At 37.8% G+C, this 19,229-nt stretch overlaps 1 protein-coding gene across 1 annotated transcript in view; it reads right to left on the bottom strand.

Annotated features, from left to right (window-relative positions):
- The window catches only part of LRRK2 (leucine rich repeat kinase 2), a 71,362-nt gene that overhangs the window by 4,914 nt on the left and 47,219 nt on the right, over positions 1-19,229 (bottom strand). Inside the window, 19 exon segments of the mRNA XM_035549273.2 lie at positions 1,927-2,135; positions 2,896-3,048; positions 4,391-4,575; positions 5,351-5,423; positions 5,703-5,896; positions 6,946-7,140; positions 7,802-7,902; positions 8,515-8,685; positions 9,489-9,649; positions 10,320-10,510; positions 10,688-10,788; positions 11,701-11,847; positions 12,504-12,695; positions 12,850-12,996; positions 13,978-14,132; positions 14,998-15,185; positions 15,893-15,981; positions 16,571-16,772; positions 18,954-19,172. Of these exon segments, the coding sequence (XP_035405166.1) occupies positions 1,927-2,135; positions 2,896-3,048; positions 4,391-4,575; positions 5,351-5,423; positions 5,703-5,896; positions 6,946-7,140; positions 7,802-7,902; positions 8,515-8,685; positions 9,489-9,649; positions 10,320-10,510; positions 10,688-10,788; positions 11,701-11,847; positions 12,504-12,695; positions 12,850-12,996; positions 13,978-14,132; positions 14,998-15,185; positions 15,893-15,981; positions 16,571-16,772; positions 18,954-19,172 (3,073 nt within the window).

Genomic DNA, 19,229 nt, shown 5'->3' on the forward strand with positions numbered 1-19,229 from the left:
GATCAAAAGAAGAAGCACACATCAAACCGCATACATCAGTCTCACTTGCCATTCTTGAGTTCTGTGCAAACACAACTCATCTATTTCTCATGAAGCACTAACTTTTCTGTATATAAAATTTAGATTAAAGATGCTGTGTTGACTGGAAACCGAGAATGAGACTCAAGGCTTTCTAAGTCACATTCTATTATTCTATCCAATATACTTTGCCTACCAATGACAATAATGTGAGGCAGAAATCTTATTTTCAAAGTAACTATTCTTTACAAAATACTAGAAACAAAACAGTCCCTTTATAGCACTAATATTGCAGCTATCAGGACCCAAAGGACTCAAAGTGCTGTGCTAGGGCATCCAGACTCTATAGCTGGCACTCTACCAGCTGAGGGTTGAACAGACTCCACAAACTTGCTGTCTCAGGCAGAAGCAAATCACGGGAAGATGGAGGGGTCTTTGACTGTCAGCACTGTGAGCTAGCTGTAGTCTACAGACACTTCTGATGCCAAAAAGGAAAAAGCAGTCCCCAAATTAGGTTTACAATGGTAATGAGAAAAACATCCACAGGCTGCAACGGTGAAATTTGCTAGCAGGATTACAGTGTATTTCTGACTCCGCAAAAGCAGCTTTGGAGTCTTTTTTTTTGACAGCAAATCTTTTGACTTAAATCACACTGACAAAGGATCAAAAGAACCATTTGAATGACATCCAACAAGGATAAGTGTCGGGCCCTACGCTTGTGTCGTAACTATCCCATGCAGCAATACAGGCTTGGGAAAGAGTGGCTGGAAAGCTGCCCGATAAAAAAGGACTTGAGGGTGCTGGCTGACAGCTGAACATGAGCCAGCAGTGTGCCCAGGTGGCCAAGAAGGCCAGTGGCATCCTGGCTCGTGTCACAGAAAGAGTGTGGCCAGCGGGACTGGGGAAGTGATTGTCTCCTTGGATGTGGCGCAGGTGAGACCACACCTTGAATATTGTGTTTGGTTTTGGGCGCCTCACTACAAGAAGGATATTGAGTTGCTCGAGCATGTGCAAGTAAGACAAAGCAACAAAGCTGGTGAAGGGACTAGAGAATGAGTCTTATAAGGAGTGACCAAGGGAAGTGGCGTTGTTTAGTCTGGAGAAGAGGAGGCTCAGGGGAGACCTGATTTCACTCTACACCTTCCCTGGGAGGTTGCAGCAAGGAGGATATGTGTCTCTTTTCTCAGGTGACAAGTGATAGGATGTAAGGAAATGGTCTGAAGTTGCACCAGGGGAGGTTTAGATTGGGCATTATGAAAAATTTCTTCATGGAGAGGGTGATCAAACACTGGACTGGGCTTCCCAGGGAAGTGGTGGAGTCCCCATCCCTGGAGGTATTCAAGAGATGTGTGGACACGTCTCTAAGGGACATGGTTTAGGATAGGTCAGGTTGGTGGGAGGACTTGATGATCTTGAAGGTCTTTGCCAACTTAAATGATTCTGTGTTTCTGTGATTCCTGAATAAGGCTGGGAGAAGACGACTAGGAAATTAGCAATTAAGGAAAAATAATTAAAACCTAGTGAGCTCCACAGACAGAGAAGCCAGAAGCATAAAACATAAGACGGAGAAAGAATGCAGGCAGACACAGAACAAGATAAAGACTACCGGACAGAGGACAGTGAGAGCTGTGCTGAAGCAGGGCACAAAGGATGCAGTGAGGGCGGGGAGCATTCACAGGCTGATCAGTGACAAGCCAGGGAAGAGCTGTTGTTTTACGTGGGCACAGCTAGGACAGCCTGCTGGTGTTCAGCTAACACTGGCCTGTCTGACACTGAGTGAAGATGACAGCAGGAGAATAGAATGAAGGAACAGGACGTGGAAAATGCTAATCTGTTCCTGGAACACCGTGTCAAACAGAAGCCAGCAATCCTAAACCTGGCACTGATTTCACCGATGGCTTTACTTACCTAGCTGAGCTGTTAGCATGACTCGAATAGAATCACAAAATTTATCTATAACTCGTACAGGGCGACGCGTTGATAAATCAAGCAGCAGAATATGTCCTCCTCCTGTCCCTATCCACAACGCAGTATTTTTCTGCAGGCAAATTGTCTTCACTCTTCCAGAATAAGCAACTTTCTGTTTTAGTTCTTTATCTAGTTTTTCTACTTCCTCCCTAAAAGTATGGAGAGAACTTGCATTAAATTTTGGTGGCACACTATTGCACAGCTGCTAAAATGACTCCCTCAATACCAGCCTTTTAAACGATCATTCATCAAGACAAAGTGCAAAAAAGTCATGTTAATAAGTTGTCTTACTTTAGAGAATCTGGGATGAAAACTATTGGACTTCTAAGGCCCTGCTGGTGTGCTTGAAAAGACCTTCAAATAGGAGACAGGTACATTTCTCTGTTTTCTCCCAGTATGCAGGAGAATAATGTCACTGTCAAGTGGGAGGAGCATAGCTAGAGCTGCTCCTAGCTTCACCACAAAAATGAAATGGACGTAGCACATGAAGGAAGAAGAACAATTTAAATGCAAATGTAAATCACTGTCACCGTCACTAAAACTCTGATGCAGAGATAAGACATTCTTAATCAGGGGATGCAGGAAGTAACTGGATGCAAAAGCAGGAGTACCTTATCACATCAGGTAAGGCCAGCAAAATACTTTCTTCTTTATTTCGTAGAGTTAAGTGTATCCTCTCATAATCACAAATTGTGAAATACAGTAAGGGTATTACAGAACTGAGATTCTGCACGGGATATTTTGAAGTTCTGGGCCAGAAGAGAGGAAAAGAATTCCGCATTTGCCCAAAGAACTGGGCAAGTCTCTTATCTCTCCTCACCCCAGAAGGGTGAGGTACTGTGCTAGAGAAGGCGATCTGTTAGCCAGCTCTCCGTGCTTCAGGTCATCAGTCTGAAATGGAGTACTTACTTAAGAAAATGTGCACAGTCAATTAGTTCAGAAAGCTTTTCTGTCTTCTTGTCCCAGATTTCCACAAAGTGACTGTTTTTCTTTGCCAAGTAGATGGATTTATCTACTGCTATTGAAATTATGTTTGCATCACTGTAAGCCTTATGACAGAACCTAAAGAGAGAAGAACTCCAGTTAGAATCACAGGCAATATCCAGTAGAAAAACTTGAATATTATGAGTGAGGTTCTCTATAACTGTTAAGAGATTCATTCAGCCTTGAGACCTACGTGGGCTAGGATACAGCTGAGAAGGTTTGCTATGATCTTCCTGCAGTTTGACCTAAATTCTCACAGTAGTGGAGCTGGAGTTACGTTATCCCCGGAGATGTATCAATGCCCAAAGTCTGTTCAGAAATCTTTCCCATCTATCTGCTCAGATCACATATGCTCACATCACAGCGGGGCAAACTCCACCTTTTGATGTCTGGAGACACCTGACACTTCCTACAGGGCCCACAGAACCATAAGGGGTCACTCGACAAAGATGACTAAGCCTAAAACGCAGCAGTGAGATTTAGCTCATCTTGCTCTGCTTGTTTCACTGCAGCTGACAGCCTTTTTGTCTGGTTTTCTCTACATATGAATGTGTCTCTGTGCCTGTACATATCAAAGTATTACTGGCTCTGCAATTCAAGAGCATTAGCTTATTTTACCGACTCCAATTCATCTTGAAGAGCAGCTCCAAATCACAGATGCCTGATAGCAGACTCAGACTGCCACGCTGCTGCTATGCCTGATGTTACTTGTTTTTGTCAACTTCATTTTCAGTTTTGCCTCTACAAAGCATAAGGTATTCCTGTGATACACTTTTCATCTTGCGATTGAACTGAATTTTACTAAAGCTTTAGTTTCTTGCTTTATATTAACATGTTATTTTCCAAAGCAAATTCACTTCCTGGAATAATGACCTCTATTAGTATAAAATCAAACACTGTACCACCTGCTCAGGAGAAAATTCCCCTTAACTTCAGAGCACGATTTACCCAGGTAAGGATTATAGCCAGTGCTCCAAAAACTTCAGTCTCTAATTTCTATATAATGAGAGGTCAGCAAAGATATGCACACATACTGTGCAAACAAACATGTAAAGAGAAATGCTGTGCAAAGTATGCACGTATAGCTCTTAATAAAGTAACCAGGGCTTGTCAAATGTAATCAAGGGAGAAAAACTGATCAGTAGCATTTATACATTTTCTGACTTCATTATACTGACTTCATAAATCCTTTATATAGTAAAAAGGCACATCCCTTCTTTAAAAGCAGTCATGAATACTTCAAACATTACTCAATGCTCTTATTTTAATGCACATTATATTTCATCAATATTATGGAAGAAAAATAATGGAAACAAAATTTAAAAAAGCTCTAGAACATGATATTATATAAAACTACTGTTAGAAATCTTTAATAAAAACAACAAAAGAGCCAAGTAGCATTACATAAAAATAAACTTACAGTTGACTTGTTTTTGTTTCAATCAGCTTTTGGACAGAGAAATCACTAGATAAGGCTATGAGCTTTGTTCCACAGCCTCCCCAGATTATATTTTTTTCAGATAAGTGTGAGGATTCATTTAAGCACATTAGTGGTGTGTTAACATTTCCTATAGTTAGTATCTTCAAAGGTGTTGCACCTTTACACTGCAAAAAGAAATAGACTCTCCATTAGAAACAAGAAGTATGCAGACATATGAAGTACAAACTGTTAAAACAAGGCCACACAACCTGCAGAATACTTACACAGCTAGATTTTGTGAACTACTGTGTTCTCTTTCGAGAATGTTAGGGACTGAAAAGCACTGTACTATCATAAATACCCCAAAGAAAACAGCCCGTGTGAACAGAAACAGGATGGAGCTCGGACTCATACTTCCTGCAACCAGAGGCCCAGTTCAAGAACTGGGAAGAAAGTCACATCGATATCCTAGAGAAATCCCACACTAGACCATATCCTAGTTCTGCAATAGATTGCAACTGTGCAACTGCTCTAAGGTACATATGGTCAGGAGCTAGAGCGAATCTAAACAGTATTGTCTTTTTGCAGGTATCTGTTCTACAGAGGGAAAACTTAGTGTGACTGAAAGGAAAAAAGGCGCTATAGCAGCAATAAATAAAGGAGATTTTATGTTAGAATATTATATATATTTTGTAACAGAATATCTGTTAAATAGATTGGCCATTATTTGCCAAGCCTGTCAAAGACCTATTTCTCATTAAAAATAATTCCCCCCTCTTAAATCTGTTGGTTAAAACATCTATTGTAACACATGCACATTTCCTCTAAGTGCACAGAAAATGATTTCTAATTTTAGAGAAGCAAGTTAAAAATAATATGCATGAAATAAAGCCACTATCAGTAGCTGTATGCATATTGCTGATAGTTTTTTGTAGAACGGACAGCAAAGAACAAATCTACCTTTACTGCTCTGTCTTCAAACACTGCCAGTCTGCCATCAGCTGTGCCAACCAGAAAGAAATTCTTCTGTTTGCTGAAACAAAATAAAATGCCCTGATCAGGTAAGAAAAATTTAAATTCATACTCTCTGCTATTTCAAGAGTTTCACTGAACACTAAGAGCAAAAACAACCAGCTGTGGTCAGGAATGTAGTCTCCAGCTACCTTGGGTGCAAAACTAAGTGAAAACATAAGCAAAATAAACAGCTGTGTGAAGAAAGCTGTCTGCATGAATGTACAGCTGTTATTTTCTGCACATCACTGTTAGTGGTATTTTCAAAATGCAACCCAAAATATTTAAAAATCATGCATACCTTTGCTTTGAAAGAGAATTACAGTATAAACAGGTGATAGAATCTGTCATTTTCTGCAGACGATGCCTTCTTGTTTCATCTTCTGTGTTAACTGCCCACAGAGAACCAGACTGGGTTCCTGCTACAATCCAGTTTTCTTTCTCAGTAGGAAGGGTCACTAATGCCAAACTTAAAATTTTACTATCTGCAATATCCTGAATCAGAAACAAAACAAACAAACAAACAAACAAACCCACAATGATATGGTTACATTTTCAACAAGGATAAATACTAGTAAATAGCTGGTAATAAAAATAAAGTACAATCTTGTACTGGGGAAGACCCCGGGCCTTGGGTCTTCCCATGAAGATCTTCCCATGAAATCTAATCCCTGATGAGCAGAACTTATCTTCAGAGATACCATCTATCTTCAGTGTGCTGGGAAGGGCCCCTCAGACAGTACATAGGAAAATCTTTAAGATGAATATTATAAAAAAATATTATCTCTCTATTTTAATGAAGGTCTCAAAGCCATCAGAACATTAAACAAATGGAACTACACAGTATAGGTTCAGTTTAATTGCTAACAATAAAACTACTGGTCTAAAAACCTTTTTTCCATTTTAGTTTTAGAAAAACAAGCCATAAACTTTAAACCAAATCTACTAATTCAAATGTATCATGGTCAACAGATGGCAGATACTTTGTGGAAATACAATTTAAATAGCTTTGATGTTGAGTCATACTCAGTTCTGGCAGACAAAGAGAAACACATTACATCACAGCATGTCAAGCCTGAGTAAAACTTTCCCTTTTCTGGTGGCACAGGACTGGGGTGAACAACAAACAAACCTGCCTGCAGTGGGAGAAGGAGGTGGCATCCACAGGAAGAGAAGAACTGATAAGAGACTATCTGGATTGTTAGGCGGGAGGCAGAGATACAAAGGGTTGTATAACTATTACTTCTCGTCCTAGCCTCCACGCCAGAAACAGCTTCTATCTGAGTGTAAGAAAGAAACACAGTAGTGGAAAGACAGTATTAGTCAAAATTTCAGGCTGGACAGCAGGAAGAGAGGAAAAGAGACTTTGTTTCTGCTTCATTTCATGGATGCAAGGAAGACTGATATATAAGCAATCTTTGTTCTCTCAAAAGTCTCCCAAAGTTGAGCTTTCCGAAGCAATATCCTACTGTTCAAATACAGATAATTCTTCTGAAATACATCTGGGTGCCAAAAACAGAATAAATGACAACTTCCACACATACCTCACAAGTATGTCCATCTGTATTTAGGTTAACAAACGAAAGTTGTGCTTTTTCCGTGTTCCCATTGCCTATCCAGACTCCTGCCTTCTTGCAGCTTTGATTGGCAGCTACCATGCACTCTGCTGTGGAAGTGCTGGGTATTGAAACATACCTCATCAAACAGATAAGCTCTGCAGAATTCAAAATCTCATACACCTGCAAAGAAAGCCACAGCATGCACATGATAATAAAAATGGCTTGTACAGTGATACATCTATAACAAGGAATGGATAGCAATCTTTTATGGAATACCGACAAAGCTTCTCAGCAGGTCTGCTAACTTGTATACCGCTTTTGTTCACTGAGCAATTTCACCTTCACTCTTTTTATTTTTCAATTAAAATTTCAGGAAATCAATGGGATTAAGGCTCTTTTCAAAATTTCACCCATTTCAAAGAGCAGTATGATGTGTGATATCAGACAGTAGGTTTCAGATCCACACCACTGTTCTTCCACTCACGTGCGTGGAACAGTGTAAGCTAGCTCCACTGATGTTATAAAACAAAGTCCTTTCTGCATAACTCTAGTAAAAAACACAAAGTGATCTGCAGTCTATTTTAATACCATCACCATATACCATCACACAGAGAAAAACAGAAGGTTACCAATAAATGGTTGGTAAATGTGAATGGAACCGTTTATTCTGGATAGCAAGACCAGGCAATATTCCATGGCTGTTTCCACTCCAGAAAAAGAAAACAACAGAAAAAAACACCATGCCTTTTACTAATATAATCTTGCCATTTCTTTTCAGAAAGCACAATAACTTCATGGTATAGTTTATCACAAAAATACTAATAAATACACTAAGCAGTACCTGGGAAGATGTTGGTCGTTCCTGAGGATTTTCCTTCAAACACTTTTTAATTAAATTTTCAACTTTAGGCCAGGGGGCACACCCGTATTCTTTGACGGGATCTAAAATGTAAAATCATACAACTTCTTAGCCAATATTTACCATAATGTGGAACTATAAGTTCTGAATAGCTTTCTCCATATTTTAAGAATTTATCTAACTTCTTACAAAGCTGCTCTAAGAAATACTACAGTCTGAGGTAAAATGTCAGTATGATCAGCTTGGAATTGCTCATCTGCCATTACAGGATAATGAGAGTCACTGGGCTAGAGTCTTTTTCATTAAAGGCAGCTTGTTTTTTTAACTTAGTACATGATAAGCATAATCAAAGCAATATGTAAGGATCAACGCCAGACACTGTCTTGGAAGGTACTTCCAGCAATATTCATTTTAACCAGGTCCGGACAAAATCCCAAGTACACAAAATCTCTATTTCTTTATAAAATGAACCAGCTTGTTCCCTTGAAGTTATAACCAACATAATGATGAATAGATGCCTATTTCTCACAATTTGAAGACTGTGTGAAATTAGGAGAAGTTTCTAAAAATTGCTATTATTTAGCCTCTTGCTCTGATCACTGTCAGATTACAACATAAAACATGAGGTGCTATTTTTAGAGGAGGCAGGACAAATTGTCTGCTTTCATGTTAAAACTGGAAGAAACGAGGCATACCTGGTAACTTTCCTTGGATTGCTAACTCATCAAACTCATTTGGAAACTTCAGGCCTTCCATTATTCTACCTCCTCCTGTTAAAATGTCATACAGAAGCAAGCCAAATGAATAAACATCAGCTTGCTGATTGTAAATAACATTTCCTCTGGCAACTTCCGGTGCTCGAAATCCTGCAAATAAATCATTAATAGTTATTATGATTCATACCAAGCTGAAGCCATATTTATCCTTTTAAGAATAGCAACTTACTGATAAAAATATCACAGGAAGTGAACCAAAAATGGCACGCTATTTCTGGGCTGGAATAGTTTGCATGTGGCATACTACCAAAAATATCAGCAATCAGTGCAAAGGAAGGGTACAGTATATTAGTTACAAAGCTCCTGCACCATTACACATAAAATAATTCATTTATAAATGAATACTGAAATTCTACAGTCTTTACTGAAGGCCTAATATTTAACACTTGCAGTCACACGCTCACGCACGATTTCAAAGACCTAAAGGCTCTATTTGAAGTTCCCAAAGTGTGCAGTGCTTTAAAATGGATGCTAACAAGTTCTCTCTCAGGTCAAGGAACAGGGCAAGTATTCATTGCCTTTAAATAAAATCAAGACCTACCTATGCATTACTGAAAATTAAAACAACAAACACTTTTAGCAGTTTAATTTCACTACCACAATAACCATAGTAAAACAAGGCAGGAAAAAAAATATCAAAATTAGTGCATGTTATTTAATTTTTTTTCCTTTTAGCCCCGCAGTATACTTCTCGATTCTTCTAAAAGGGGTTAAAGCACAAATAGAAAGAAAGGCGTAGGGGTATAAATCTGGCATCACAATGTGTAATATGATTACGACTACATTTTGGGATTAAACTGCAGCATACATTGGAGTTACTTCTTACACATTACATCAAAAATGTATTAGCTATTTTTTTTTGACACAATGTAGAACAAAGCATTTTTCCCTACCTGGTGTGCCTTCAGAGGTTTTTATTCCCATTCGGCAACAATACTGGGCGATGCCATAGTCAGCTATTTTTGCAATGACAGCTGAATTGGGATATAGGGTAAAGAGCAACACATTGTGAGGCTTTAAATCACGGTAAATGATCATTGCTGAATGCAGGTACCTGTCAAGCAAAAAGGTATTTATTAAAAGCATTCATAATTAAGGGATGCATGTGCACACAATGGTAAATGCTCTATTCCCATAACAGTAAATTGTGCTTTCAAGTGTTAAATACTGGGTAACAAGCCAAATATTAACAACATGATACTGCCTTACTGAATAATGACTTCAGAATTGTTCTGACATACTATTTACCAGCACACAAACACTGCAGTATTTCAGTGCCACTTCTTATCTGAAGTGTCACTGGCTGTTCGATAACTGAATCTCAGAAGCTGAAGGTTCATTTGTCCCTGAGCTCCTCTGAAGATTTTGTGGCTCTACAGTCACACTTCTACAGCTCCTGAGGACATTCACAGACTTTCAGAACTTTAAAAATACAGTAAGCTATTTTCTTTGACACTTTAAGAAGGAATCAACAGGCACTTTGCAAATTCCAAGCAGCGTTTTTGCTACTTCTGTACTTATATGGGCAACACTTGCTGACAGAAAAAAAAACAGGTAACAATATCTTGTGTTCTATACCAGCTAATCAATCATAAAAATACAAGCACTTGTCTGACCCAGGAAATATTCTGCTTGAGTTATACAAAGAAATAAGATCTTCATTTTCAGTATGTCCAACTTGCAGTTGTATCCTATTTGTACAGCAACACAGAATTCACACTTACCTTAAGCCATCAGCTACATGTAGAGCTATCCTGTGCTGAAGTGTTCTAGTTAAACTTGCTTTGTCTTGCTGAAGCAAGCGATCAAGAGATCCTTTAAGGGCCAATTCCATCACCAGCATTCGGGGACGGACTGCAGCAGCCAGCAAAGACACTAAACTGGGGTGATGGAGGTGACAAAGCACTGCAAGCTCCTGTAAATTGGAAAATCAGATGAAACACTGCAAGTAGTATAACCTCTGTAGCTCAGAAGTAAACTAAGACATGTTTTGAAGTAAAGTATTGCACAGTACTTAAGTTTTTTAAGCTCTTCACTAGGGCTGGTGGTATTCCACAAGCAGCATTACAGCAGAAAAAGCAACATTTCTTACTTGTCTTAGAAGCCTGAGGGAAGTATGTTTATTGAAAATCTTTACTGCAACTTCTTCTCCACCATAGGATGCACGGTACACAGATCCAAATCCACCATCACCTTTTCAAAGATAAAATTGAAAAGAATATTAAAAACAAAGAGTTATCAACCATTTCTCAAATATTGCTGAAAGGGTCCAATTCTAAAACATGTGGATCATCCACTGTGTCAAACTTCATGAACAGCAATCTAACCACATAAAAAGCAGTGTCCTAGTATAAAAGTTAATGGAAAATTCAAAACTCAATAACCTGAAATTCAGAGTACATTAAAAATACATTTCCAATGAGGAGAAGTCTCTAATATGTTTTCCAAATGTTTCCATGTTGCCGAACTGATTTCAATAGATTTGTTTACATAAGTGTCCTGGTTTCAGTTAGGACAGAGTTAATTTTCCTCCTAGTAGCTGGCAGGGTGCTATGTTTTGGATTAGGATGAGAAGAGCGCTGATAACATGCTGATGTTTTAATTGTTGTAGAGCAGTGCTTACACCAAGCCAAGGACTTTTCAGCTTCTCGCTCTGTCCTGCTAGCGAGCAGGCTGGGGGTGCAGCAGGAGCTGGGAGGGCACAGACCCAGGACAGCTGACCCAAACTGGCCAAAGAGGTATTCCATACCATCTGACGTCATGCTGAACAATATATAGGGGTGGCTAGCCGGGGTGGGGGGCCGGCTGCTCGGGGATAGGCTGGGCATTGGTCTGCGGGTGGTGAGCAATTGCATTGTGCATCACTTGTTTGTACGCATTATTATTAGTAATACTATTATTATTATTATTATTATTGTTATTATTATTTTCCTGTCTTAATAAACTGTCTTTATCTCAGCTCACAGGCTTCACTTTCCCGTTTCTCTCCCCCATCCCAGAGAGGGAGGGGGGAGGGTGAGCGAACGGCTGTGTGGTGTTTAGCTGCCAGCTGGGTTAAACCACAACAATAAGCTCTGTTAAAAAGACCTACAAAATAATGATTACCCAAGAGAAATTCAGGAGCTTTGTCAAATTCCAGGTCATCATTGTTCAACATAATATTTCTAGGCAAATCAGCCAGTATCAGATCAGGAGCAATCTGAGCTATCGGGATGGTATGTCTGGGTTGATCCGGATTTACTAAGAGGTCACCTGCGAAAAATAAATGAGACAACACTGAAAGATGCAGGAAAAATGCATGAATCTCTGTGAGTGCACATGATGAATATAGCTAAAAGGAAATTCATATATATATATATATATATGTGCACACGTACACAACAGAACACTAATTAACTATCCTATGCAATTTCTACAGTATCTGACGTTTAAATATTTTCAAGGTTCTGTACGTGTACCAATCAAACGTGACAGCAACTGATGCTATGTCACAATACCAAGCTAACCCAGTGATCAGTTTTCTGTCTACAAAAAGAAAGAATTTGCTTATTATGCAGCATGTCATCATGAGTATTACCTTTTAAATTACTTTTGTACATGGTCCTAACAAAAATATCTAGTATCAGTTTTACTATGTGTTGGGTTCAACTATGTGAATGAAGCTGCATTATCAGTACCATGACAGAAAGACTCTTCATTACTGTCATTTATACATGAATATACTAGGCAGCTGCAAACTGATCCACATTATATAGTTATGCATATGTCGCTTGTATAAAAAAAGAACAAGTTGCTTTTGACTTATGCTGTAATTATTTTTAAATAACATGAAGTATTCAAATATTATAAAATGGATACCTTGGATGTAAAACTTATCTATCTACCTCAAATAGCACAAATATATATACCTTCTTCAGCTTTTTTAAGTAAGTCATCAAGTAGTATTTTTTGGTGTTCTTCACCATCCTCAAAGCTGTACAGAGCCCATTTCTTCAACAGTGTTTCCCCTTCACCACATACATCTATATCCAGCAAACCTGGAAACCATTCTTCCATAAGAGAATCTATGTGATCCACAACTTGTCCCAAAAGGATGCAACCTTTAACAAAACAAAAGAGGAAAATTACAGCCTCTATCTGCTATAGCTATAATTACAAAGCTAAAGTCTACATTCCAAAAGGCAAAAGCACAACAAACCAAAATGCCAAGCTGCAATCAAACCGGAGCACAAATCAAGTTCAGGAATAATTAACCTTTTCTGCAAGAAGGTGCCGTAATTTTCAAAAAACTGTCTGGATTGTTGTCAAATACTGCTGATTCCACTAGACAATAAGCTTCAGGAGACCAGTTCAAGTAGATGCCTTGTCTCCAATACATTCTGTTAGGACGAAGAGCTCGTGCTAGAAAATAGAAAATTTAATTAAAAATCTACCTCTAATATGAATGTCTTATTTTTAAATATTTGGAATAATTAATAGTATTAAAATATTTAATTGTTATTGTACATTTATGCCTACCCAAATAACAAACAAATTGAGTGCTACAACTTTGCAGTCAGAACGTCCCCACAAAAGCTGAAAACATATCAATTGGTCATCAGTTCTACAAGGCAAATCCACAAACTAAGTATTTCATTAGATGGTAACGCAGCAGGTGATGCATGTAGGGATTACCCAAATGCTTAAGTACACTTGGCTTCAAATATAGATTATGTTAGGCCTGTGTGAAAAAAAACTCAGTGATTTAAATTTTCCCTCTATCACACAATCATGATATAGGATGCAACTGGAATTCTATACCAAGGAGATAGTTATAAATCACATTTGTACATTAGCAATGCATATTTTGCATACTTCACTTGTCACCAGTACTCATAAATCACACATTAAAAAAACAAAGATGAATGAAACTGCAAAGTTCAGGAGACAGCTCTCATGTCAAAACATGTAAATGGTAGAAAAAAAATAAGAGAAAAATCTCCCCTTCTGACCAAAGCAGAGCTTTCAGATTTTCATAACGGAAGAATAGACAAACCTTTCTTTGTGGAAGACTTATCCTTTCCTGTATTCCCTGCAGAATACAGGACCGAACAGCAATATTGCATAAGTACAAGGAGTTCCTCTATCTCTCTGGCATGTGAAGGAGAGAAATAGGCTGCTTACACCTTCACTTTCTTTTGCACATCACTGTGAAGACCCGGCACCAATTGTTCCAGGATATTTCTAAATCACAAAAATGACCACTGTTCTTTTTCTCACATTTATGAAGTGGCCAGAAAATAGCTAAAGCAAAACAATATCTGGGATAAGAGCTTTAACACACAGGTGTTTGTGTTTACAGAAAACAGGCTCGCTATTGCTTTTGAAATTAAAGATTTGTACCTCTTCCTGACAGCATGTAAGGTGATATTTCAAGCAACCTGTTGATCAGCCTGGACCAAAATCCCATAGGAAAGTATGGCATCTCATAAAGCCTTATGATAATTTCTGAATTTTCACAGTGAGGAAGCTCTATAACAGGTCTGTGATCAGACAAACTGAAAGAATAAAAATATTAGACAGTATTTAATGATGTACTTTATTCAAACTGAATGATAGCATACATTATTTGCTATATAAATGCCTTATTTATTAATGAATGATTCAAACAATCAGGGAACAGACAGTATATTTGCTTATTCTGTTTGCTTGTGCTAAAGTAAAGTTCTGCTGTTGTTTAAACCCATCACAACCTCGCTAACAATCGTTAGATAATGTGTGAAAAAACCCTGAAATATATACAAAGGTAACCAAGAGGCATTCAGAAAAAAATCTACTTATTCAGCCCTTAGAAGAATGTAGAAACTCTTATCAATTCAACCATGTAATACTCTCATTCATTGCAAACAATAAGTACACAAACACATTGGGGAAGTCTGTAACTGAAGCAGAGAAACTGTTACTGGCTTCATATAAACCAAAAAGACTACATTCAAATTCAGAACACTTTTTTTTTGTGACATTTAATCATTGGACTGTTTGGAGGAGATTCTGCCTCTAAGTAACTTGACAGTTGTTCTGACTCCAAGCAAATAGGCTGTAAGAATTCATGGTTACAATTTGCAGTAAATATCTGTAATGATGGCCCACGATGTAAGGCTACGTTATAATCTTCCGCTGTAGGGCATGATAACTGTAAAAAGTATTTTTCCCATAAGGCCTTTCATTATTTATAACGGTAAGCTTTATCTGCTATAAAATCAGTTTAACATGTCTCTGAAAGCAATTACTAAAATGTACTGTACTAAGTACGTACCATGCTTTCATATCCCAAATTGCTCTGATGATCAGTTAAGCTAGCTAGCCTGATGGAAGGTTTTTATTTTGATTGATCTCCACGGCACATTTGTGGGCTCTGCTTACCTGCTTGGGATTAGGAGCTGATCCTCTCCTAATGGCAAAGCAATCTGAAACTTCTCCAGAAGCTTGAAGTATTGTGACATGTAGATCTTGGGAAACTTGCTCTTCTTTAAAAGGAATTTTTCCACATCTGAACGCTTTACAATCCCCTTAGGATATTTAGAAAAGCCTTCCATTTTCACTGTCAGAATCTTTCCAAAAAAAATAAAACCAATCTGAGATGTAGAGTCACCATTAGATTGCATTTTCCTGACAAATTTTGTTCCCTGAAATATTTGGTAGCCTATTATTTAGGGGGAAAAAAGGACTGCATATCACAGTGAAACCAAACACTTCCATAATGCTAGCTAGCAAGAAGAGAGCAGTGAAGAAATGTAATCTGTCCAAGACATTAGTGTGCCACCCATTCTTCAGCAGCTTCCACTGTTTCATCTTCTATGGAAAATTATTCTACAAGTTAATTTGTGAAAACATTGTCAGAAAGGAGCCTATGAGCACAGTGATTTTTCATATCAGCACTTGACACATGCAGACTGGTACAGATTACACAACCTTTCCAGGTCTTTTCTCACTCTTACTCCCATCAGCTTTGTAGGCTCAAACTTATTTTGCCACCCTATTTCTTCCACTGAATGAAAAGTAAAGTTTCAGAGGTTAGGTTATATGAATATATATCAAAAAGTCTGAAAATGTTTCTCAATCATGGAACAACTGAAAAAGACAGTTGTCTAGAATGCAAAAACAGAAAGAGCCAGGTCAACCAACCTGGGCCCTGAGAAAGTACTAGATAATGAAACTATAAATAAATTGTGAAAAAGAATCACAGATAGGTTACAGTTCTTTGGAACAGGGGAAAAAGTTTCATGAATGTAGATGCAGAAAGCAATCAGAGACTAACCTGTGCCATGATTTTACACAGCCACTTAGGATCTACAAAATAGAGATCTCTGAGCTGTAGTGCTGGGTCTTGAAAATGAAGCAGTACACCTGCACAAAGAACACTGTAATTAGCATTGCATTCCTCAAGCTCTGTATTAAGCAAATTAAACACCCCACTCTGGGCTGTCTTCCTTATGTGAATTGATATAAGTAATTTGAATAATAACTACAGTCATTGATTTTATGTCAGTATGACAGGACAGTAGAATGCAATCATTTTTTATTTCAGCTTTACCTTTATTTTTGGATGTTTTGTTAGGTATGTAATCTGACTTTTTTTTTTTTTGGTCAAGCAGCTGTGCTCTGTGTTGTTAATTATTTAATCATATATTCACCTAACTATTCAGGCTATTGTGGCAATTCTACCTTTCTTCAGAAGCTGTGCTGTCTAACCAGCAGGTGTGATTTCCACGGAGGGATAAGATAAGTAAATTGTTATAGCAGTGATCCTTTGTATCATGAAATTCCTTTATGAAATAAATATCTGGACTATCAAACTGTAATATTACCCAAGGTTAGCATTTCAGCTCCACAAAATGGGTCAACTTTGTCTGAAATTTAAAAATCCATACAAGCCCTGTCTGCTGCAGATTTACAACAAAATGCTAACAAACATACATTAAAGACAATATTATACCTGATTCATTCAGAAAGTGAATCGCATGAGGGAGTTCATTTTCATCCAATTGCAACTGGCTTTCTTGTACCAGTTCTAGTAATCGTTTCTGATCAATCACAGGAAATTCAACTGGGACGTTTTTACGTTCCAGCAAAATTCTCTTCTCTAGCTCCAGATAGCTGTCAGGAATTAGCTGACCGACCACTGGCTGATCTCGGATCTGTATAATTAGGAATGATAATATTAAATGTATTAATTTATTCATGTAAGTGCAAACAATAACGCAACTAGGATGCAAGATGGGTATATCCACTCAATAATAATGGCAATAAGGAACAAGAACACTCATTTATTGTCAATGTCAATTGTCATTGAAATGTCAATGGGACTAATTCTTTCAGAATTAAAGTATGCATGTTTTTCTACAAATGAATACTCACAGAGGAAAATATTTCCATATTACATGTGTGTACATGTACACAAAAATAAAAAATGACATCTGAGAAGTACAAAGAGAAGCTTTGATTTGAAGTAAAAGGAAAATGTTCACTGTATGAACAGATAATGCCATACTCCTCAGGTTAACAGAGGACAATAGGTAAATTAAAGAATAAATTAAAAAATATATATATGCTCCTTGTAATCTGTAATGTCTCCAGGTATCATTAGACAAGCTAGGGAGAAAAGGCTGGTAGCTCAAGTAAGTCTCCACAGTTGACTGGTGGTGCTAGTCAGTGGATGACAGGAGGGGAAGGAATAATTCTAGCAGGGCTAGTGAGACTTAATGGAGACACAGCCAGGTGCTTTGTACCCGCTTCCTGTAGCCTAAATTTCTTCCTGGAGACGTGTTTTGACCTTCGGTATTAGCTAGCAACCAGTCAGATTTGTCATTCTCCACAGAGTCTGAGCTAGCCATTTTGTGGAGAAAATGGGAAGCGACTTTCCCCACATTTCTAAATTGGCTTCTCAAGTTTCTCAAAGAAGTTAGTACCAATGCACTGTGGCATTTTTATTTGTCAAAAATGTAATCACTACCTTGTTTAAGTTCAAAGACTCAAAATATTTGATGACCATGTTCAATACTTAATTCACTATGACTAACTTCTAAGCAGGTACCTTGTAACTCTCCTTTCACAAAGTGTCTGCATTATTTATGGAAACTATCTCCTTTCCTTCAGGCTCCCTTACTTTTGTGTGGAAGTTCAAATATTGGTTTCAATCACAGTCGCAAGAGATGTGGGTGTTACAGAAAGAAATTTTAGTTATCTAAGAGCAAAATGTTCTGAAAAAGCAGCATTTCTCCTGAGTACTGAACACATATGGCAAGTACAAGAGAAGAGTACATACACCTTTATAATACCATCTCTGTTCAGGCCTACTGGATGTATTATAAACAAAATTAATCCAAATAAGCCACCTCACTGTCCTTAGCACTGGTTAACTATCCCTTGACCTGTGGAATGAAGTTAGGCAGACCATGGATGTGGCTAAGCTGGTGGTTTCTCAGAGAGAAAAAAGAGAAGTGTGCTCTCTTCCCCTCCTTTGTAGCACAACAGTGTGAGGCTAGTCATAAATACAGCATTTGCTTTTTAAGATCTTCAGAGCAGTAAATCAGAAGAAATTTGGACTCTGCTGTGACTTACGGATTTCTGCCATTGACTTTAGTAGCACCAAACATCACCTTTTCTCTTCAACATGTTATGACACTGAATACATGATCTATATCGCATAAACAGAAAAATAAAAGCAAGTATATTTTTTCTACTATTAATGGGATCATGTCTTCCTACAAGCTCCATGTTTGGGCTAGTTTCTTTGCAGTTGTTCACACTCGGATGCTGTGGCCAAGTAGACAGCAGGTAATGAGTGTTAGTGATGACTTTGGAGACAACAGAACTATGAGTACTCCTGTTTAGAAAGTCTTACAACTGTGAGACTATCCAGTTTAGGAGGATCATTCAGCCCAGGGGGTCTTCTTTTCCTGCTTTCACTCACTTTCCTCTAAGAATAGTATCACACAATGTAAAATCAAATCAGTAAATGGAGAATTAGTTGGTTTTCAGAAATCACATCATCTTATTTCCTGATCTCCAACCAACAAAAATGGGCAGTTTTGGACCAGATTTCTTCTTACAAAAAAAGAACAGCCTATTTTAAATATTCTATGTATGATATAAGTGTTTGAAAATTAAATTTAGCTGAGATTTTTACTAAGTTGATTTTTTGATAGAAAAAGAAATGAATACAAAACTGGTGACTTGCTGTGTCTAATGCTTTATAGAAGTCACGATGAGTTTACTAGCAAACTAAAAATGTAATTATGTGTTTAATAACATTTCAAAATATATTTACTTCACTAAAACTAGGATGTTTTCAATGTTACAAACTGTATGTAGCTTACTTTGAAATGAAGACTCTCCTTTATTATGATTTTCCGAAGTCTGATAATGGAATCCGATTCTTCCGTAGCATTCACAAAGTGATAATTTTGGATGGCTGGGAAGCCTCGCTTATTTAACAGCTCTCTAGTAATTTTACTCACGCAGGCCTTAAGTTGCTTTTCATCAGAAACATCTAAATGAGTGCCAACAAGAATGACGGGGGATGTCGAAGCTCGAGCCTGTTAGCAAGATCCATACAATCCATTAATTCAACAGTGAATGTTGATTTTATTTTA

This window comes from Cygnus atratus, chromosome 1 (genome assembly GCF_013377495.2).
Source record: "Cygnus atratus isolate AKBS03 ecotype Queensland, Australia chromosome 1, CAtr_DNAZoo_HiC_assembly, whole genome shotgun sequence".
Classification (NCBI taxonomy): Eukaryota; Metazoa; Chordata; class Aves; order Anseriformes; family Anatidae; genus Cygnus; species Cygnus atratus.